Source organism: Mastigoproctus giganteus, chromosome 2 (genome assembly GCF_048544385.1).
Source record: "Mastigoproctus giganteus isolate SK-2022 chromosome 2, ASM4854438v1, whole genome shotgun sequence".
NCBI classification, from domain to species: Eukaryota; Metazoa; Arthropoda; class Arachnida; order Uropygi; family Thelyphonidae; genus Mastigoproctus; species Mastigoproctus giganteus.
The window spans coordinates 226346335-226369679 of record NC_143576.1 but is presented as its reverse complement, the minus strand read 5'-3'; the positions used below and the strand labels follow the sequence as shown (position 1 = coordinate 226369679).

At 38.7% G+C, this 23345-nt stretch overlaps 1 protein-coding gene across 1 annotated transcript; it reads left to right on the top strand.

Moving 5' to 3' along the window:
• Positions 1-416: 416 nt before the first annotated feature.
• LOC150090190 (nucleoside hydrolase-like) lies at positions 417-21864 on the top strand. The gene is made up of 5 exons (XM_090390193.1): positions 417-506; positions 12680-12916; positions 13096-13384; positions 16720-16856; positions 21520-21864. The coding sequence occupies exons 1-5, from the start codon at positions 468-470 to the stop codon at positions 21862-21864; spliced, it is 1047 nt and encodes a 348-aa protein (XP_090246319.1). The 5' UTR covers positions 417-467.
• Positions 21865-23345: the final 1481 nt, after the last annotated feature.

Sequence of the window (23345 nt, the reverse complement as noted above, 5' to 3'; positions counted from 1 at the left end):
TAGCTATGCATAATATAATTATGGTATTCTTTTCGCGAGCCCTGTTTACATGTCAAAATCAGCACCTTTGTGCAGGTTTGCATTTAGGCATAGGCTAAGCCTTGACTTGAGTCCAAGCTGTTTCTTTTAGCGACAGTAAAAACATAAAATTTTATATTTTTCTGTCTCTTGTCTAAATCCGGCCCTGTCTTTTTATATTATATTTGTATATACACTTTTTATACAGTATATTCGAAGCATAATCATTCTGCAGAATTTGGAAATGAGATCAGATGAATGGTTTTTTATGTCAACTAATTTTAGATGGTTTTTAAATCGATGATAATTCCAGTGTAGAGGATACTGTAACTTCATTCTACTAATGCATGATTATCTTTCAAGTAATTGTCCTTTATGACTTTCGTTTGACATTCGACTCTCTGTAGCATGTGACTTCTATTGTGTCAGCGTTGGGTGAGCGGTGAGAGATGGCTGGTAATTCAGCTACATCCGGTCATGTTTGTCAGGTAGGCTAATGAATTTCTACTCTAAGAACAGTCAATTTTCCTGTACCCTTTGTTTACAAAGAACGCTAAAAATATTTTACATTTATTTGTTGATTTGTTTTGCCACATAGAACTAAAAATTCCGATTCATTAAATACAATTAAAATATCCAGCAATTAAGGCAGTTGCCAGATATAGAGTGTAGTTCATTACAAATTATTTAAAATAATTTTAGCCAATTTATTGAAATCAATTAAAATAATAATTATTTTAATTATTGTACGAGTAGGACATAGCCCTCATTTTGTACCTAGCAATGATGAAACTTTATTCATTGGTACATACGATTTCAGCCTTACTTGTAAAATAATGTTATTTAATAGTTTTTGTAGCATGAGGTCTTCGCCCTAAATTTACAAGTCTTGAAATTTTATATATGAATAATTACGTTTTAAAAAGAAATCTTAAATCAGAAAAGGGACCTTCTGTCTAACCAGAATTTACTCCTTGCATTGTCCAAATTTATCGATTGTAGTAAAAGCAGAATAGTTCAGTGGCATGATTATATTGCTTTTCAACATAATCCTAAGACTGGAGAAGCATTGATGCCATATCTGTTGTAGTAGTGGGGTTTTAGGAGTGAGTGACCAAGGCCATATTGCTCCGTGAATATTGTCTGTAAATTGCGTGCATTCTGAGGTTGATTTTATGTTTGCTGGATGAAAAACCCAAGTTTCCGAAAGAGAAAAAAACCATGCTACCCTTGCCTGAGACCGACTAACTCAGCCACGTTGTGAAAAATGCCCATAAAAATTACTTCCGTTATCAACTGGACTCGAACTCAGGTCTTTTCCATCCAGTGTGGGGAAGACGGCGATTCTAATTGTGCTGCCCACAAGGGGGATGGTGTCGCAGTGGAAGACTTACTGGTTGTGCCAGTTTCTTGGCAGCTGACAGACCCAATCTAGGGAATGTATGATGCATGAAACGCGACTGTTCCGTTGAAAACACGCGGTTTTTATCTTCGATTCGGCAACGTGGGGCAGTTCGTTATCAGTGTATTTCAGCCAATAACTCTTGGGCATCGTCGTGGGGAATTTATTGTTGTACCAGATTCCACGCTGTTCTCAGCATAAATGTCTGCCAACTGAAAAATAATTTTAGCACAGTGCATTTTTACCCAAAGAAATCTGAAAGTACTTTGCATCACTGGCGGATTTAAGAAATGTGGCCCAGTCAGTCGCAAATTAAACTAAGAGTTTTCAGATGTATTCCGTACAGGATACCAGACTGTAGTTTATGTAAGGGTATTGTGATTAGAACCCTTGTAATGTGAGGCCCTAAGCTGTAGCTTGTTTAGAAATTACGTAAATCCTGCCCTGGAACGAGCACCCCTTTGTTCCGTTGCCAATGTCGTTGCCTTTCTCTGTACTCGGTTTAAGTTCAGCAAATTGCAGCGTCTGGAGACTAGGCACCTGCGAGGTGATCCGATTGAGGTGCATAAGGCCTTGAATGGTTTGAGCATGCTCAATGCTGATGGGATTCTTCCTCCTGCTCAGAATAATCGCCTGAGAGGGTATAAATTCAAATTGAGGAAGGACAGTTGTAGAATAGATGTGCGGAAATTTGCCTTTAGCCAGCGGTTACTTGATTGCTGGAACAAACTTCCATCTGTCAACCCGGGTCTCGATTACCCAAGTTGCCGTCCAACTGTCTAATAAATTTTGGAGACTTCAGGATAGCTGAAATAAATTCAAGAGAGAACTGGACAAACTATAGGAGCAAATGGATAGGTGAAATGGGAAGGGTTTTTCTTTTTTTTTTTTTTTTTTTTTGTCGTTACTTTGCTTTCTTGCATCATATGCTACTGATAATGCTAACATGACAGGGTTTTATTATTATTTTTTTTTTCTATAAATAACATTTTAAAATCATTCAGATGACCTTTCGTTATGCTTCTTTTGTGGGGCGGGCTTCTGAATGTCAACTTCGCCATCAAAATTAATAACCTTCCGTTAATGTAGACCTGTAGCCATGCAATAAAAATTACAATATCATAATGTCCAAATTATTCCCGCATAAACATAGTGATGCACCATTTTCAAACCGATCTGAATTGTATCAGTGCTGTCATCTAGTGATATTATGCCCACATCAAACCATCACATTTCACAGCAGTTGGACAGACAACTTGGGTAGTCGAGACCCGATAAGCAGATCTCGACTACCCAAGTTGTCTGTCTAATAAAGTTTCAAGACTTTAGGACCTCCGTTTGTTTCACAGCAGATGGAAAAAAAAAAAAAAAAAACCCAAACTGTCGGTCAATCCTCTTCTCTATTTTTTTTTTTTTTTTTTTAAATGTAAACCCCAAACACCAGAGGTATTAGAACCTATAGTACTTAGTACCGTGCTTGGGTTGGAGGTTGAGAAGACGAAAGAAGATATTTGTTCAAATTGGACTTGAACTTCTGTAGACTATAATTTTCAGGAAATACATATGAAGGAAGGTTGTTCCAGAAAACGGCAGTTGAATGAATAAATGAGGAAGATGAAAAGTTGGTTCTGTGAGTTTGAAGTTGGACAGTAAATGGATGTTGGCTGGTGGCGGCACGTGTTCGGACTGTTTTGAAAGAGAGAGCAGGAATTATAGAAGCCAATTCGGAAGAACAGTGCCCATGGAAGTATCTGTAGAAGAGGCATTCAGCAGAAACAGTACGTCAATGAAGCAGCGAGTGGAGAGATTCTGTTAGATATGTCTATGAGACAGTGAGTGGAGAGACTCTGTTAAATACGTCTATGAGACAGCGAGTGGAGAGACTCTGTTAGAGAGAGTTAGAGCGAGTCTCTCTACTCGCTCTAACTCTCTGAGAGATGTTAGAGCGAATGGAGAGACTCTGTTAGAGATGAATTAACCTAACTGCCCTCTTCTGAATGGAATCAAGAAGTCTGAGAGAGTTTTTGGGGGCACCACTCCGGATGTGGGAACAATATTCCATGTCAGGGCGGATTTGCGATTTATACGGAGTAAGCAGCTGTTTGGAAGAAAAGTAACGCCGAGAGCGAAAGAGAAAACCAAGTTTTCTAGATGCAGAGGAAGCAATATTTGTAATGTGCTTGTGCCAAGAGAGATTAGAAGTCAGGGTAATCCCCAAAAGAGATATATCATTTTACCTAGAAATCGGAGTGTCACTAAAGATAAGCATAGGAGCAGAAGAATTCTTTTTGGGAGATATAAGACAAGACTGAGTTTTAGAAGGGTTGAAATCAACTAAGTTGTCTTTGCCCCACTGGAGAATTACCTGAAGATCGGCATTTAAGGAATTGGTAGCAGATTTTGGAGAAGTTGAAGCTGATTGAGCAGGGCAAGGTTTCTCAAAATGGAAAGTAGAATCAATGTGCTATCATCGGCAAAACTGTGCATAGGATTTCCAGTCAATGGAAGAAGGTCATTAATATACAAGAGGAAAAGAGTGGGGGAAAGAACTGAACCTTGGGAGACACCGGCATTAGTAGACAAGTTAGAAGACAGAGCCATCTACCATCAACCTCAGTGAGCGATCAGAGAGAAAACTGGATAATCAATTACTAAAATCAGTTGGCAAACACCGTAAGATGGAACCTTGTTTAGAAGACCTCTATGCCAAACACGATCGAAAGCCTTAAAGAGTCAAGAGCAACTACTTGTGTTTCACCGAACCTTTCCATTGAATTAGTCCATAAATGGGTAACATAAGCCAGATATCACCAGAGGATCTACACTGACGGAATCCATACTGGCGATCGTTGATCAGACGGAAGGTTTCTAGGTAGTTTAAGAGTTGGCGGTTAATTGATTTCTCCATTACTTTAGAAAGAGTAGAAGTAATTGCAATGGGACGATAATTGGATGGGAGGGATTTGTCACCCTTTTTAGGAACTGGCTTGATATGAGCAAATTTCCAAGCAGAAGGAAAAAAACCTTTGGAATAAGAAAGTGAAAAAAGACGGCAAAGAATAGGAGTAAGTTCAGGGGCACAGGTTTTGAGAACAAGTGGAGAAATACCATCGGGACCTGGAGCTTTCTTAGCATCAAGATTCGTCAAAATCCTTCTGACATTCTTTTGACGGAAGACCACAGGAGGCATCGAATGGAGCGTGTTGGGAATGGTGGGAGGTGTTTTACCAAGATCATTAATACATGAGTTGGAAGAAAAATGGGATGCTAGCAGGTCAGCTTTATCCTTGGCTGAAGTGACAACAGAACCATCTGGTTTGGACAGAGGTGGAAGCAGAGATGGGCAAAAGTTGCGGCCAATAGCTTTGGCAAGAGACCAGAATGCTCGGCTACCATTAGGGCAAGAAGCAAGTTTTCTACTCAGCCTGTTCAAACTGTAGTTTGGACTGATTAATAACTGCTTTAAAATTGTTGCGAGCTTTGGTGTAGGCAGAAAATGAAACTGAAGAATTCGAAACAAGCCAATTACGATATACAACATTCTTCTCTTGAACAGCCTTAGCACATTTATTGGAAAACCTGGGTTTAGATAAAGGACGAGATTTTAAAGTGGAGTGTGAGAAAAAGGATTTCATTCCTGCAAGAATAATTTCACTGACACGATCTGAGCAAACGTTGACATCAGAAGTTTTGAAACAGTAATCTGACCGAAGAAAAGAAATCTCGCAGGTCATCCCATTTTGCATTCTTGTAATGCCAAACAACACGAGGTTGGGAATAGCCATGAGATAAAGGCTCCATTGGAGAAGAGGCAATCACCAAGTTGTGATCTGAAGTGCCTAAAGGACCTCTGACTTCGACCGTGTACTTAGAAGGGTTGTTTGTGAGAAAAAGATCAAGCGTGTTGGCTGTATGATTAGGATTGTCCGGTATTCTTGTAGGTAAATGAACAATCTGTGCAAGGTCATTAGTAATTGCAAAAGCCTCAGCATCTCGACCAGCAAGGTCGGTGTGACTAGAAAACGGAAGCCAGATGGAGTTGTGAACATTAAAATCACCAAGGAAAATTACCTCACTGTTAGGAAAGTTGGACTTGAGAATGTCAAGTTGCAAAGAGAGGAAGTCAAAGAGCTCCAAGTGATTAGTGGAGTTGGGAGAACGGTAGACACAACAGATGAATTTGACACAATGAGGTATAGAGATTTTAAGCCAGAGAAGATCAAAAAGAGGAGATTCCAAATTGCCAAGTCTCTGACAGGGAATATCAGAACGGATATGCACAAGCACCACCTTTGAGGCGAAAGGAATCATACAGCGAATAATTTGGGCATCTGTGATGAGCACTAGTTGAATCAACCGATAACTGAGATTCTGTCAGAAAAAGTACATGGGGTTTGGCAGACTGCAAGTGGAAATGAACATCGTTGAGATTAGAATTGAGACCACGTGTGGGATGTTTAGATATTTTCGCAGATAAGCTTGCTCTATTAGTTTGATAATTCATGGTGTATTCAATAGTAAGAAAAAGTGGGTGGGACATGCTGTATGAAGTAATGAAATTTGTGGATATAGCGTACAAATGGTAAGAATATACCCAGATCCTTGACATAACGTGGCCTCGACACTGCTCCCCGCATACACACTACTTGGACTTCCTCCAGTCACTATCTGGCAGAGTAGAGGTAGCAAGATTATACACTAGCTGATCCGGAAGCCTCCTAGAGAGTTACCAATAGGTTTGGTCCGGTGTACTAACTAGGGGCCGGCCTGCGAACACCGTTTTAGAGCTGTACCCTCGAAATATAAGGAATATTGGATCTCTCCACAATGTTCATCATAACCTCAAAAGTCATCAATCATACTGCATGATGGAAGAGATAGGGAAGGGTTGACCGGAACTTAGCTTTAGAGACTTAACATGGGTTCCACCACTTCAAGCCTCCAATAAGCAAAGTGGTGGTATTGCACCGGTTGATGAGAGTCATCTACCACCTAGTACTGCCTGGTAATATAGAGAGGCGGCATTCCTCCATGTGGTGTGGGCGCCACACCTCGACCCCTGCTTACGTTGGTTCACACCTGAGTGGTCACCCACCATGTACTTGTGCATGGAGGTTATACCCAGGATTACTAACAGTCCCACCATCGTGAAGGTGCAAGCTTCTGTCATGATAAAAACAAAATTGTGGATACTTAAATGATTCTACAGACTTCAGACTGTTTCTGATATTTGCTAACAATTCAGCATACTTCTCTAGAGACCTTCAATTTATAGCATTCCATTGACAAAGCTATGCTGAACTGAAAATTCGAAGTCCAAAATTTCTCTTCGAATTTTAGAAATTCTTAAGAACGATGACCAAACGACCTTAAAAATAAATAATAATAATTATTAGAGATAAGATTATTATCTGATGTCTAATTATTATTATTTAAATTGCACTAAAAGCAGTCGCAGTGTGCATGCAAATATGCAATAAAACATTACGAGAATATGCAGCGACGGGATTTGTATATAACAGTACTTTAGTTTGGGTTTTATGTTTATTACAGTGAATTTTATATCACAATTGAATTACAATGTATTCAGTATACAGTAAGAAGACTGTTTAATGAAAAGTGATTGCTGTTTACCAAGACAAAGCATAGATCCTTTGAAAAGCCACTGTGGCCGGTTATTTTGTGTGGTTTTAGGACTTAGTTCACATTGCTCGTATCTATTATGCTTGTAAATTGGTTTTTAGTTTGGATTTTAACCTACGTCATTGTCTATTCATGTATGACAACCCGAGGAAAGGGTGGTTCACTTCTTTCCTTATGGCATTTTTTAAACTTTAATTACAATTCTTAATTCAATTCACTTTACTTGAACCATATGGATTTCAGAGGTGAGTACCGTAAAAACATAAGCTATAGCTAAAAATTTAATGATGAAATAACGGTACTATAAATCTTTGCAAAAATTGATACAAGTGTCAAGCTATTCCTCAACAGAGCTCAGCCAACATGCAAATCTCATTACCCCACCCCTCATGTAGATTCAGCAATAACCTTAATAAAACTAAACTCTAGTCACAAATTAATGCAATACGAGGCCTTAGCCATTGAATGGTTTCTTCAAAATTCACCATATGAAATTCTGAATACGAAATTACCAACAACCCTTTCGCCAATATGGCGTCTAGTGCATATTAAATTCCCTACACGTGATTCAACAATGCATCCTGGGAGTTGAGTTCACTATAAAAGGTCACAACTTCTTCTTTTCACGGCACAACCAACTGAATGTTTTTCGAAAGACTCGCGTCAAGACTCTTGGTTTTTAGTTTGGGTTTTAACCTATATCACAGTCTATTAATGCAACATTAGAAAAGGGTGATGCACTTATTTCCTTATGGAATTTTTAAAAATTTTAATTAAAACTTAATTCAATTCACTTTACTTGAACCATACGGATTTCACAGATGAATACCATAAATTTAATGAATAAAAATTTAATAATGAAGTTTGTAAATTGCTTGTGTTCTGTGGTCGATTTGTCTGTTTACTGGATGAAAATCTCGACTTAACGGGAGAAAGTAAAGTCCGTGCTACATTCCCACCAGACCGACTAACTCAGTCACGTTGTGAAAAAGACCATAAAAATTCCTCCCGTCATCGACCGAATTTGAACTCTGGTCTTTTCCACCTGGTTTGGGGAGGACGGTGATTCTACCGACAGTGTTACTGCGAAGACTCACTGGTCTCTGTTGAGGAAAGAGGCTTATCTGGCCATGTATGCAATGATGTTTACATATCGATCGATTTTGAATTTTTTTTTCCCCTGCGTATAACGTTATTTTTACAAACAACACAATACTGTTATCCATAGTGAAATCATTACTGCTATTGGTGATCCACGATTCCCTAAGTTTAGCAGATTTGATTTCTCGCATTTTGAAACGAAAGCTGCAACTGTAAATTTTTGTGTAGCAAAACTGAACTGGTATGTCATACATTAAAAGAAAATACTCTCATACAATTTCATTCATAGTACAAGATTTAAAGCAATCCGTTGATATGTATTCCCATGCTAAATAAAATGTTTTCCGTATCATTGGTAATATTCTGATGTTTTCAGTAACTGAAATCACGTTTCCAAGTTTAATGTCTGAAAAATTATCAAAATTAAAAAATTGGGAATTGTGCAACTCAGCTTTTAATATTCGTGTTATGTGTATAATGATTAAAACCACTGCAATATGCATTTGCATATACATATATGTAAATTCATATAATCCAGTATATAATAATAATGTCTTCAGTTTTACATATTCGTTTTTATTTTTATATCGAAGTGGTTGAAATATGTGTAAGTTCGGTGGCAGTCCCACGTAAAGCCTGGAGTCCCACTCACCCGATCCCCTTATGATCAAAATAATGTTGATTTTTTTTAATTGATGCATATTGATTAAGATTCCCCAGAACAGAATAGCAGAACAATAACAAAAAAAAAAAAAAAAAAACCACAATCCCAAATGTAAAGAAAACAAAAAACATAGCCCAAAATGTAAAGATGTATAACAATTGCTCCAGTCTCCTATGAGATTGGAATCTACTCTTCTCCGAATGAGTAACTAACTAATATCCAATATGCATTTGCAGAGGACCCATCAAAAAGTGCGCACTCACTGTCGAAGTGAGTTTGTTCACTCTCCACCAATTTACTAAATTCTGTGTTCAAATTTTTAGTGACGCGAGAAACACGTATAAGACGTTTTCCAAGTTGGGTTGACTAATTCAGTGTCGACCTAATTCTTTCCTCTGTTCTTTATTATTATTTATTTTTGAATTATTTATTTATTTTGACAAATAAACACTGGCTGTAAACTGCATGCCGACAGGTGGCGTCCAGCAGTTGTTCTTTCTTCATTCTTAAATTAACCTGGTTCAATTGATGTCTTTACTACTTCCATTGGAGCGAGTTGCACACGGCCGGAAACCTTACAAATCTAATTTGATGTCGGTAATATTCATTTTGATCTTCTCTTTTTTTTTTTTTTTTCCACTATTTTTGTAGCTTTCAGACTTCATTCTATCATAGATACAAAGAGCAGCCATTTCTTCATCGACACCTATAAAGTAATCTTTCCCCCGAAGACTTTGACCTTTCTGTCTGAAGTCACACTGTCTCCTGACCTTGACCAACTTCACTAATTCTTCAGTATATGCTTCCGCGACTTTCAACAGAATGTCTTCGCGTGAAGCTATGTAATGCTTCTTTTGTAAAACCTTTGAAAATTAATGCGAAGTCAGTGTTTATTTTCCCGCCGTTTCTTAACTTATGTTCACTCATTCAGCCAGGACTCGAACTGAGCTGAATTGAGTTGAACCACTTCAACCACATTAGCATTGAATGAGCGGATGAAGGAAAAAACGAGTACAATAACTTATGATTTACGAACTATTTCTCAGGGGCCCACGGAAATACCGTGTGTTCCCGAGAAGTATTTCGTAAGTCCGATACACCCAAAGTAGGTCACTGATATGGACAAATGATAGTCACGTGGGCTGTGTGCCCGTTACTGCTATTGGTAGGGTTCAGGGGCGTGACGCTATCCGCTGCAAACGTTGGCCCATTCGGGCCGATCGCCATTGAAACCTACCACTGAGGAAGGTAACATCAAGCTTGCAACCGGAACGTGTTGGCATTTTGTAATTTGATTTAACGCTAGTTATTTTTTTTTATTACCTGTAGTTCCACAAATGCACACAGAATGTCTTTGCTCATATTCATTATCATAGGCTGTTATCATGTCCTCGACCATATTAGATTGAACATGCATTGTTAAATAGAACTGACTAAATACTTAGATTATATTTGGGACCTTAATTCCGTGATATTAGTATTTACAAAATGATGCAGGAAAGCAAACCTATGTAGCACAGCCAATATATTGTATATAATAATTTTTTTAAAAAAGTGACCAATATCACTTTTTCTCTCTTCATTTGTCAATTTATTTCTAATATATGTACAATCCCTCCATAAATTTTAGAACTTCTAAATTGTACAAGAGTAGGTGGAAGTTTATTCTCACAATCAATCGCTTCTGGACACAGGAAAAATTTAGATCAACTGTCTACAGTTATCCTCGTGTATTGCCCGTGATTAAATGCAAATTCCATCGGAATTCAGCTTTTCAGACGTTAAAAAGCGTAACAAGATTGATCACATTCTGCAGATGCTTGGTTAAACCACACCTTTAACTTACAGGACTCAAGTTTCTCTTGAGATTAATACACCTTTGTAAATAACCCTTTGTGTAAGAATATCCCAACCTTGTGGCTCTTCTCTGTACCTTTTCATATAAGTCCACTTCTTTCCTAAAAATGGTGTTCCCAAGCTTGTGTGCAATATTCAAGATGTAGCATAACCACTGCTTTATTCAACAGAATAACCTACTAAATATATAATCTTTATTGAGTACAAAAGTGGTATATACGATACACCCTTCACAGCAGTAATGCAGGGGTTTTACATTGGCTGGTGGACAAAACTGACGTAGCCGAGTGGTCAGGGGCGATAGTGCATAGCACTCGTTCCTTGAGTGGACCGAGGTTCTTGTGTAGCCCGTGACTACTAAATACGATAAATATATGTATTTGACGATTTATTGTAAACTCTACTGACTTGGTTGTCGTGACGGAGTATAAACAGAAAAAAAAAAAAATTAATTTAATGTAATAGCCTTGTGGGAACGAGGGCCACATCGAAGTTCGGACTACAGAATATTATGCTTTTGACACTATTTACCATGTATTAATAAAGATATTTATATTAATGTTTATATCCATAAAGATATTCTTGACTTTATTCACAACACATTCATAAAGACATCGTGCTTTGAACATTATTTACAATATATTAGGCATTCTTATGCTGCCCATATCAGTGTGCAGTTTGCCTGGCCAAGGTCAGGCTCTTAAGGATCTGTCTTCGGTAAATCCGATCTTTCGCAAACCTACAGAGGTTGCCGTCAATTGATTGGATTGTTGGGAGCATCTCCCTGGGGAGAAAGCGGTCACTAAGGGCTAGTCTGTTATAGTCGGCTGTGAGCGTGGGAGCTGACGTCAGTCCGGGTAGAGGGATTCTCCAGTCGCACAGTTCCCAGATGCTTGGCTCCGAGACCATTCCGGTTGTCATTTTGGCAGTGAGAACAAGGCGTTTTTCAAATACAAGATCTGGAAGTCGGACAGAATTTAGTGAGATCGCCATCGCAGTTGTCCTTTTCTGGGGTGGACGACGATGTTTATGCGTGATTCAACGAAGGAGCCAGTATTTGGCGGAGTACAAGCGCTTGTTGTTGGTAGGGGCCGCGAACCCCCAAATTTCCGAGGCATATAATACGACAGAGTATACTGAGATGTATACGTACCGACGAGTCACATCCAGATCCCTAACGTTGAGCAGTTGTTGTGTGGTCCAGCGCATTTGACAGAATTTGACTCCCAAGTTCGTATGCATCTTTGACCACTGGGAAGGGAATGCTATCTAGAGAAGCTTGGATTTCAGTGGGTTGGCACTTGAGAGAAAAGACAATTTGGGCTGATTTGGCGAGGTTAATCAGGAGGCCAAATTGATGGAGACAGGATCCTAAGTCGTGTAAATTGTGTGTGTGTGTGTGTGTGTGTGTGTGTGTGTGTGTGTGTGTGTGTGTGTGTGTGTGTGTGTGTGTGTGTGTGTGTGTGTGTGTGTGTGTGTGTGTTGATTCGCTTTAAGAAGAATGGTTCTGTCAGAGAGCAGGGTACTATCACCAAAGCTTGGCAGTTCCCCTGCCCCTGTGTGCCCCCCTCGATTTATTCAATGGGTTCGATTGAGAGTAAAATTCATGTAAATGATGTAACCATTTTCACTCATGATTGGCTTGGTATCTTGGTAAAATAGCTTTCGTGTATTTTTTCAGTTTTAAAAACATTACAGCCTCCAGCTCAGATCGGTAGACCGATCTGAGGTGGATGATGTAAGGTCAAAAATAAGGATCCAGTTTAATGTTCAATGATTAGTTTATTTAACCCGTAATGCATTTAAATTTATTGACTTATTAAACTCGATTCCTAGTTTAGACTCCGAATAGTATGTGATTTATCTTTGTAGAGGCCAATACCATGAACAAATATATACTCAAGAACGGTTTTGATAATATATAATAGGTTTTTCATCGCTCGAATTATCTTGGTTTGAATATTTTTAACATACTTTCATTGTTTAATTAATAGCACAATACTGAAGACTCCAAGCCGTACCAAATGTCCACAGAGGACATTACTTTCCCAAAGAAAAAGAAATTAATTATTGATACGGATGGAGGAGTGGACGATGCTCTGGCACTATTATTAGCTCTCGGTGCACCAAATTCTGACATTTTAGCAATAACATGTGTTCAAGGAAACGTTGAAGTAGATACCGCCTGCCAGAATGTAATGCGAGTCCTTGTTATATCAGAAAAGACTAGGGTAAGTATTTTAACTTCATTCAAAGTATTATGCATTTCTATTAAAATAGAGTTAAAAATAACTGTCCATAATTCCTCTTTGGTTAAACAGGACTTCGGTCAGCACCGTGGACATTTCAATGTTACACCTTTCCTCTTTCTTTTATTATTTTAAATTTACTTCTTTATTTTTAAATTTAGATTCCAATTTACCGTGGATGCAGCCTACCCATTATCCCTGAGGTGAAAGATAAGGATGTACACGGAGAAGATGGTTTTGGAAATGCAGGACACGAGTTCTCAACCGGAGAACTGGAAATTTGTAAAGAATATGCTCCCCAGACTATGATAGAGCTGGCAAAACAATATCGTGGAGAAGTGACGATGATAGCCCTTGGACCTCTGACAAACATTGCTGTAGCCCTTAGAATAGACCCGAAGTTTACGAGCTATCTAAAAGAATTATTCATTATGGGAGGAAACGTGAATGGTAATTGGTTTATTAATCTTTACTTGTTTTGTTTATTTAATATACAGCTTAACGTATATATGATGATTTCGTTGACTATTATAACTTTTACCTGACAAACAAAATTACAATAAGAAGACCTTGCGGTTAACACAGTTTTGATCATTGTTCTTCCACACCGTGTGGAAAAGGCTTGGGTTTGAATCTCGTCTCGAGAGGAGGAAATTTTTTACCAATCATGTTTCAAAAAGTGGTCGAGTTAGTTTGCCTTCAGCAGGACTACATGACCAGAATTTCAGAAAAACCGATCGAGGAATACTGACACCTCACAACATAGGGGTTCCACCGTCAAGGTGGCCCTCGGGGAGAGCACGGTGGTTATAATTGTCGTTCTCCCACACATGGTGGAAGAGATCTGCATTCGAATCCTGTCGATGGCTCGAGGAATTTTTATGAGCTTTTTTTTTTTTTTCTTTCCTTTTTTTGACCCGTGGTTGAATTAGTCGGGCTCATGCGGAGGTTGCATAGTCCATCCCCCCCGGTCTAGGTCAGCCTGTGAGCACACGTATTTCGATGAAAAATCCCGGAATTCGGGTTTTTCATCGAACAGATAGCGTTTTTAGGGTCTAACGGCACCAGGGGTTTCCTCATCGCTGTCACGGATAGCGAACCAAAGGACATACGTAGTTACAGACAATATATAGTGACTCCTCATAGCCTTAGTTGCTTTGGCCGTGCTGTGCACACGTGCCAAAAACTTGGGATCTTAATGTATTCCTCGCTTGTACTGTTCTGTTTTTAAACAAAATTAATATGAAAAACATAATATATTTTTTTAATTAAAAATTATTAATTATTAATAAAATATTTTAAGCTGACTGTTTATTAATAAGACTTAAAAAAAAGAAAAGTTAATTGCCCTTGTTATATGTATCTCAGATCGAGGTATCAGATGGGAATAGATTTCATTACGTAAGCAAATGAAATATATTCCCTAGAAAGCAAAGCTGGTGGAACGACACGACAAAAAAAAACGAAAACCCTTGCCCCTGACCTCTGACCTGTGGTCACCTCGCACTCAAAATATACTTATGGTTTGTTTGGCCTCGCTGAAAAGTATTGTCCCTGGTCTCGCACCAAAACTTCGATCATTTCCTGCTAAAAAGTTTAGACGTCTCTGAAAGTTTCTACAAACAATACCGTTGGGTACAGGGTACGGGGTACTTTTTATGTACCATGGTAAGTTACCCTTGCATCGTATTTGTAACCTTCAGTCAATAAAAAAGGTTAACGAAGTTTACTCTGGAAAGTGGTGACAACGGTCGCTTAGCGACACCAGTTGGTAAATAAACTCTTGAATAACTACAAAAAATATAATTTGGCAGTTATGGTTTAAAAAATAATAAAAATGAAAGGCTTTCTAGCGACTACATGTTTTTACATTCGTGAAATTAGAATTGTTCAGCATTATCTAATGTGTAATAACAAACAAAACGTAAACATTGTGGCATAACATTATCACTGTGGTTAATAATAATGATATCTCTTTATCGACATTGCCATTACATAAGAGACAGTACTTAATATTAATCAGGAACATAGGCGTCAACGTTAGCCCTCTTACGTAATGGGAGCAGTTAATCGATAATTAACTAAATTAATGGATCAAGAGAACGTAACATCCACCCATATCCTGCTGTAGAACAGCAGGATATTGGTGGATGTTGATGACGATGTAATTTTCGTAAGTACGCTTACCCTCACTTTGCCTGAGCGAATTTCATGTAATTTGATATTAGGATTTCGACTTTAATAGATGTAAGTCTAAAATTTCACGGGATTTTGATTGCATTTTGCCTGTTGAAAGAATAAAGAAAACAAGTTTACATATCACGCTTCCCTTTTCCACATCATTCCAACTGAAAGCAAATAATGGTACTATTCTTCTGACTGATTATACGCAGATTAGTTAATCAGGTCAATGGAAAGTGGCAGTTTATTTATTTAATGTACTTCGAACCAGGAAGAATGTAAAAGCAGTTGCTAACGAGATAACTGTGGAAGGAAGAAGAAGAAGAAGAAGCAGTGTCTCGTTTTAAAATATCGCAATACGGATTTAACCAGAAAAATGTTCAATATAACTGCGCAAAGCAGGTCTTTGATGGCAGCATAGTGGTTTTACCGCTTATCACTCATTTGGAGAAGGATGGGTCCGATTTCTATCGATGAAAAGCGATTTTCAATCCAGGAAGTAATTACCGATCTTAGGTGGGGGGGTTCCTTGCGAGTTATTCCGGGGTTTTTGGCCGACGAACACACACACTTATACAAACACAACAGTACAAACAGTAAGTGAAGTGGAATATGGAATAAGTGTTTAATGCTTCTTGCATCTGAAAATCGAAATTCCTATCTTGGGCAGCATCCGTGAGTGACCTTAACTTCCTTCATCTAAAGATTACGGAGACTTAAGCTTTTGTGTATCGCTAGGACTGTTTAATTTATCCTCTATAGCGTTATAATTGGTTTGTTCCAATTGTTACTAATATGCAGAGGAGTGGAATTCGAATCCTGCCAAAGACTGGAGAAACTCCAGTCCTTGACAGGATCCATCACAGATGCATTTTCCCTTCAACTGGATTTGAAGTAGGCCGATCTGGGGTGGAAGATTTAAGGTTCGACCGGAGTAATTCAAAGATTTTCAGCTTCGTACACCATAAAGATCGGCCTGTGAACACACGTATTTACAGGATAAACCATACGAACTAACACACGATGAGCAGAGTTTCCAATATAATTTGAACCCGATTGTTATAGGTTTCAAGCGAAGGTATTCGAGGCACACAATAATCCCAAGTAGGGATATTTCCTAACTAAATACGTAGCCATCCACTCCCTCCCCATAGAAGAAATTCAAATGGTGTTATGTCGGGTGAGCAAGAGAGTAGCCAAAAGGTTCTTCTCTTGAACCATCTCTAATCCAGCAATCAGGAAATTGTTAGTATTTTCTCCGAGGAAACTACGCACTGGATTTTATAGTCGGTTTGCTAGATGATAAACTACGTTTCCAGGATGGGAAAAAATCGGAAAAACATGCAAGCCTCGCCCATAACGTTTTGTTGATAGCACATAGTCCTAATAAAAAAATATAAGAAAAAAAATATTTTAAAAAAATGTTTATAAACCATTTTAAGTTAATACACTTTTTTTTTCAGATCATATATGTGTAGCCTTTATAACTGTAAATTATTATTATTATTATTGTAATAATAGAGACCTTTTAAGGATATCCTGTTTATATATCCCCAAAAATGTTATTTGTTTGCAAACAGTCGCACGAAATTTTTCTTCCACAGGGATCGGTAACGTTACTGCAACTGCCGAATTTAATTTCTTTTGCGATCCAGAAGCTGCTTACATTGTTTTATCCGAATGTGAATGCTCCATCACAGTTGTGCCTTGGGAAACATGCATTCCACATGGAATTCCTTGGGTAAGTAACATCTGATTCTAAAGTAAATAAATAAAATATAAATTATTTTCTCTTTCTTTAATAATCATTAAGTGAAATTATTTTGATATTATTACGATGAAAAATAATAGTATTAAGACCCTCTTAGCGATTTGCAATTTCTATATGTCTACACTATACGCTGAGCTGCAACTTTATTAGGGTACGCCTGCCTATTCGTGAAATGGAGTGCCCCTTCGATTACAGCATCACGTGTTCGTATTATGTGATATAAAGCAGGTAGATAGATATAAACATTATGACCACCCTATTTCCACAAGTGGAGACATCCCATAGCACCTAGGGGTGACATCACCGACCGGCGTAACATATATATCGACGGCACAAGTAGTGCATATCAGTTCGGAAGACTACAATCAGGGGCGCTCTCTCGTGGGTAGCACAGCTGGTAGAAACGCCTTCCTTCGCGGAAAAGACCTAAATTCGAGGCCCATCGATGACGTGAGGAATTTTTATGGGCATTTTTCACAACGTGCCTGAATTAGTCGGTCTCAGGCGAGGGTGGCATGGTTTTTTCTTCTAGAAATTCAGCGTTTTTCGACCAGAAAATCGGCCACAGACCACACGCAATTTACAATACATGTATAAATAAATCAATACGACTTTAGTAGCTGATGCTGTAAAACCCTACAACAACCAGGGCCGCACAGACAAACGTTTCCGAGCACATCATCTAGTGGACGCTCTTTGCGGATATGCCTATACATGTTGACTGACCAGTAGGCAACCTGCCCATGTTGACTGACCGTCATAGACACGTCTGCCTGCAGCGGGCACAAGAGCACCGTTCCTGGGCATTAGACAACTGGAAAAGAGTCACTTGGTCTGATGAATCAAAGTATTCCTTGAGTGGCTTGGTATGGTAAACTGTGTTATTTGAAGATAATAAAAGACTCAAACCACGTTGATATACTTGTTTCTAGGACTAAGGTCACTTAATTTGTTCTAGAACAAGTTCTTGTGACCTTTTGCGACGGTGATATTGCAACGACTGTCAATGAAGAAAAAAATACCACGAAATGTTTGACACAATTATACAGGGTGTCTCAAAAATACACGGCATAACTTCAGGAATGAGTTCCTCATATGTAGACAATAAAAATATTTTATATCAACATAGTTCCAGAAATGCTTGGTTCCCGAGTTATTAACCGGAATGTCTTATCTCACGCAGGTGATTTCCTTCATCACAAGGCACCTCCGTAGACAAGTGGGAAGGAGCAGCAGTGCGTAGCACACCCTTCTTGATTAGACCGGGGTTCGAGCCCGCCACCACCAAATACGGAGGATGCGGAAAGGTCAGGGAATGACCACCGCATATCCCGGAGCAATATGGCCTTAGTTGCTAATGCTCCTAAAAAAAAAAAAAAAAAAAAAACCAGACCAAACCTTCATCACAAGGTACTGACAGAATCTGATGGTTTTCCATTCCGACCATGTACTCAAATGAAGAGCAAGCAGATATGCACTTTATGTACGGTTTGGCGAATGGCAGTGCTCTGGAGGCTCGTCGTTTCTACCACGAAAGATTCCCAGAACGAAGATGTTCAGGCAGGAAAACGTTTGAAGGTATCCATCGCCGCCTTTGTGAACATGGGACCTTTACACCTCGTGCTGCCGACAGAGGATGACCATGATCGACGACTCCGGAAGTAGAGGAGGAGATTTTGGATGTTGTGCATACCACTCCTAGAATCATCACACGCAGAACAGTAATGCAACTGGCTGTTCAACGTTCGACTATTTGGAGAGTGTTGCGAGAACACCAACTGTATCCTTACCATCTGCAACGGGTATCGTCTGATACCCGTTGCAGATGGCATCGTCTTCGGAGTCCATGAGACGTCGATGTGAGGCCTGTATTCAGGCAGAAGGTGGACATTTTGAACAATTACTATAAGGTGATGTGAACAGTTAAGTGTCATAAACAGCCCTTCAAAACTCGGAAACCAAGCATTTCCGGAACTATGTTGATATAAAATATTTTTATTGTCTATATATGAGGAACTCATTCCTGAAGTTATGCCGTGTATTTTTGAGACACCCTGTATACATATTTCCAATTCAGAAATACAGTAAATATAATTATACCAATCTAGGTTTGAGTGCCTTATTATCTTCAAACAACAGGGTGTTCCAGTTCCATCGTGCCAATGGACCGATGCATATTTGACGAAACAGGTAAACATCTGCAACCATACTGTACGGTTCAACGAAAATAGCCAGCGGCAGTGGTATCATGGTTTGGAAGAAGTTTTCATGAATATCACTGGGTCCCCTCATCCCCATTGACCACACATTTGCCACGAGATCCTACCTTGGCAGTATTTCGTACCAGATTTTGCATCACATAGCTACCGTGTATACAGATGGCACTGGACTCTTTCAACAAAAGAACGCTAGTTTCACAAGGTCCATATTGTGCAAGAATGGTTCGAGGATCATGTCCAAGCATTTTGTATGCTCCCCTGGCCGCCAACATTTGTGGGATGCGGTGGAACGGAGCATTCGCCGGCCCACGCCAGTGCCTCGCTCTTGGACGCGCTTCTGTTCAGCTGGTATGGGATAACTGAGGATACCTTCCGCGGTCTCGTGTAGTTGATGCCACGCCGGATGCAAGCAGTTATCACGGCCTAACAAGCTATTATATAGTACTAAGTTTCAATAGCAAAAGCTTAATTAGATAGATAGTCATAATGTTTTGGCTAATGAGTGTATGTACGGATGCCGTACGTATGAAGTCCAGTGTGGGAATGGGCAAGGTTTAAGTTTAAGCTGCAGTCAAATAGCGCAGTACAGCAGTGTTAACCAAAGTGGCATTTCAGAACCCACAACTCGTCGTACCTTGTCACGGATGGGGCAGCATAGCTGACAACCGAACCGGGTTCTATTCCTGTTAACAAAAAAATAATAATAAATAAATAAATAAAATAATAATAAAAATTATATAATGTTCGGTTACAATGGCTCGAGAAAATGGAGGACTGAAAAAACATTTCCTGGTCTAACGAATTCTGATTCCTGCTCTTTCACGCTGATGGCTGCACCAGAATATTACAAAAGTAGCATGGGCCCATCCTGCTGTGTGTCGAAAATGTAGGCTAGTAATGCCAGTGAAAAAGTTCCCATAAAAAGGGGAATTTTTTAGTGGTGCATTAGGCCCTCGATATCAGTGGGGCAATATTTGGGTGCTGCGCGCTATCCACTAATTGTGTCCAACCAGGTACATCTCTTCATTGCTGCAGTGATCCGTTTTCGAATGGGTTCTTCCAAAAGGATAATGGCAGCATGGACCAGCATCCCTGCAACATGCTTTCGACATGTCGTTGAGCCCATGCGACGACGAATCCATACTTTTCTTCTGGTTAAATGCGGGGAGAACTATTCGATATTAAGTAGACGTAACCAATAAAGTGGTATTTATAGGAAACTCTCGCATACAGTCATTTGTAATTTATGGTAAAAATTTTCTAGTTAGTCCAGCTAGAAAATCCTTATTCTTGTGTGGAAACCAGCAAGTGTAAACCAATATTTTGCATGTTCTGAATTTAAGATGCTCATCAGTTACTGAAAGAAAATTGAAAGAGTCAATGGAAGTTATATGCAGTGGCGCACCAATAATTTTGCTTGGTAGGGGGGAGGAGTGAACGTTCTTTATTAAAAGGCACCAGAATCTGTCTTGATTATTTTTAGGTTTAAGCTTTCTGTTGTCTCGACCTTTTTGTCATATTTGAGCTGGCAAAGGCAGATTATGAGACATCGCCGGCAAAGAAAACAAAGAGTGAGTTTTGAATTTGATACCAAAATATATTTTACGATTTCTAAATTTAAATTTTGCCTAACCAGCTGCGTTTTTCTCAGTAGGAAAACTATTCCCCATCTTGGTGTAGTCTGTAAATAAAATAAAAACTGTCATATTAAGGCCACCCAAGAACTAATTGATATGTTCATACATTGCGTGTATGCTCTGGTCGATTAGCATGTTATGCTGAACGAATTACCTCAGGTTTCCGGAGGAAAAAACTTGCCATAAAAGCCTGTGACTGACTAACTCAACTATTGAGTGAAAAAAGCCCATAAAAGGTCCTAGCATTATTCTTGGGATTCGAAGCCGAGCCTCTTCCACCCGGTGGAAGAGGCCCGGCTTCGAAATGACAGTTATAACCACTGTGCAAACCGCGCAATAAACGAACATAAATGTTGAAACCTATTTTATTTGAAACAAAATGGTTTGCATTCATTTCGGAAGAACACCGATGATATTTTCAGACCACACCGAGAACTTGTGCGCCAAATTTTAATTTAGAAATCGGAAGTTCTAACCAATACAGTATTGGTTAGAATACAATACAGTTCTAACCAATACACTTAATCCCTTTTTTAACATCAATTTAAAAATTTCAGTCCAAATATGTAAAAAAATAAAATAAAAAAAGGGGTTCTTAAAATCCTAAACCGAAAAATAAGATAGATGAATCCCGGTTTCTTTTAATTAAAACACCTTGCATATTCTCATATTCAAAATGTGCAGATTTACTTTTGAGATTTAATCGATTAAAATTTAATCTTATAATATCCAGGATTTCCAGATTAAAATTTAATCTTATAATACTTCTTTCTCCAGGACTTCTACAAGAGCTGGTTGACGGTGGACACCAAGAAAGCAAATTTTATTCGGAAGATTATTACCACATTAGCAGACTATTGTTTGAAGGTCAATGACCCTACCCTAGAAGACTGCGACTTCCTGGCAGTAGCAGCTGCAATATCTCCAGTTTCGATTGCCCAGTCGGTTCAATATCCATGTACTGTAGAACTGAGAGGACTGTTCACCAGGGGACAAACCGTAATTGATAAAAGGCCAACCCCAAGTAGAGAAAAACCAATGAATTTGGTTCGCTTTGTTACACAGTTTGATGATAATGTTCTGGAAATACTGCGCTTAAACCTCCTAAAAGATCATAGTTAGTTTTATTTTTTTTTACGAATTTCAAAGATAAGTTGAAACAAAATCTTGTTTTGAAATTTATGCCTCTAAAAAGTGAAGTTTAGAGCGAACACAGATGTCAAAAATTAATAAACTTCGATTACATTTAATAAAAATATTAGTAAAATGTTTTATAAAAACTAACTTATTTACTCCTTTTTTTTTTTTTACCACACGATGGATACATTTTCATTTCCATGTTTTTCTTTTCTCTTTTATGGATAAATGCTCTGTAAGCTTGCTTCCTTCTGAAGATAATACTCTTCTTTTCTTCAATGTAATTCCCTTGGGCATCTCCTACATGAAGCCATTTTTTTTCTTCCACGATCAAAATAATTTCTGGAACTCGTTCCCTAATATGAAATTCGTGTCCGGGTATGTTGCGGCTGAACTTCCTCCAGAGATCAAAAATGTGCCCCTTTCAGCGAAGTTTTGATTCTTGGAAATTGAAAGAAATCCTTTGGAGCCAAATAGGAAGTAAATAATAGAAAACCTGATCGATTAGATGGAGCATCCTCAAAGGATGCTCCATCTAATCGATCAGTTTTCTTGTCTGAAATTGCCTTCCCAAGAATGTGAGCTCACACTCACACTAAGTTATCAAAGAGGAAATTTATGACAAAACAACGGATCCTTCCAATGAAACTTCCACGATTTCGCTCCGTTCCACTATTGCCAACTATCAAAACGTCGCTGAAAACGGTACATTCCAGATCTCTTTAAAAGTCCAGGTACGTCAAGGGAACTGAAATCAATAACAGCAAGGATGTTCCCAAAATACTTCCAATCGTGGCAGAAGATAACGGCTTACGTAGAGTTGCCCAGTGGAACGAACTACTTTGAAAGGGACTAAGCAAATAATTGGTAAGTTCAATTTTTAATTTCCTTATACAATAGATGAATAAATAAATTTTGTTTAAATTCCGCAATGATCAAATCGGGTCCTCTGACCCGATTTTATCATTTGCGGAATTTAGAGATGTTATGTATTTAGAGTCAACATAGAAAGAGAACACACGGACATCCCCGTATTAATAGTCATGAGAGCTTGAACCATAGTCGCTCAAACGAGTATACGTTTGTACCTTTTCACTTGACCACTCGGCTAGGCGCCTGGTATGAAGTCATTCCTACAAATTTCCTACGCCACGTATAAGTGATGGAAATCTTTAAATGAAGCTATGATAACGTAACAAGCCAACTCCATGCTTGACGACGAAGATCGATCCCAAAATTGTCATTTTAATAGTTCAGCGCATAGCAATGTATTATAGTTCCCTGTTCTGGTTTATCTTTACTTGTTCGTTATCTTCAGCAATGATAATTACAGATGTATAACGAATGCAATATGACACCTCGAATGAGCTATCATATTGCATCTTATTGATATTAGCCACAAACATGATCTCATTAGCTTATCGGAGCAACGTTTATCTTCATGAACCCAATAACCTTGAAGAACA

Bases quoted from the DNA above. Each gene is read 5' to 3' on its own strand.
- LOC150090190 (XM_090390193.1), top strand. From the start codon at position 468: ATGGCTGGTAATTCAGCTACATCCGGTCATGTTTGTCAG. The intron at 12,917-13,095 runs GTAAGTATTTTA...TTTTAAATTTAG, and splicing joins TTATATCAGAAAAGACTAGG to ATTCCAATTTACCGTGGATG. The intron at 13,385-16,719 runs GTAATTGGTTTA...TTTCTTCCACAG, and splicing joins TATGGGAGGAAACGTGAATG to GGATCGGTAACGTTACTGCA.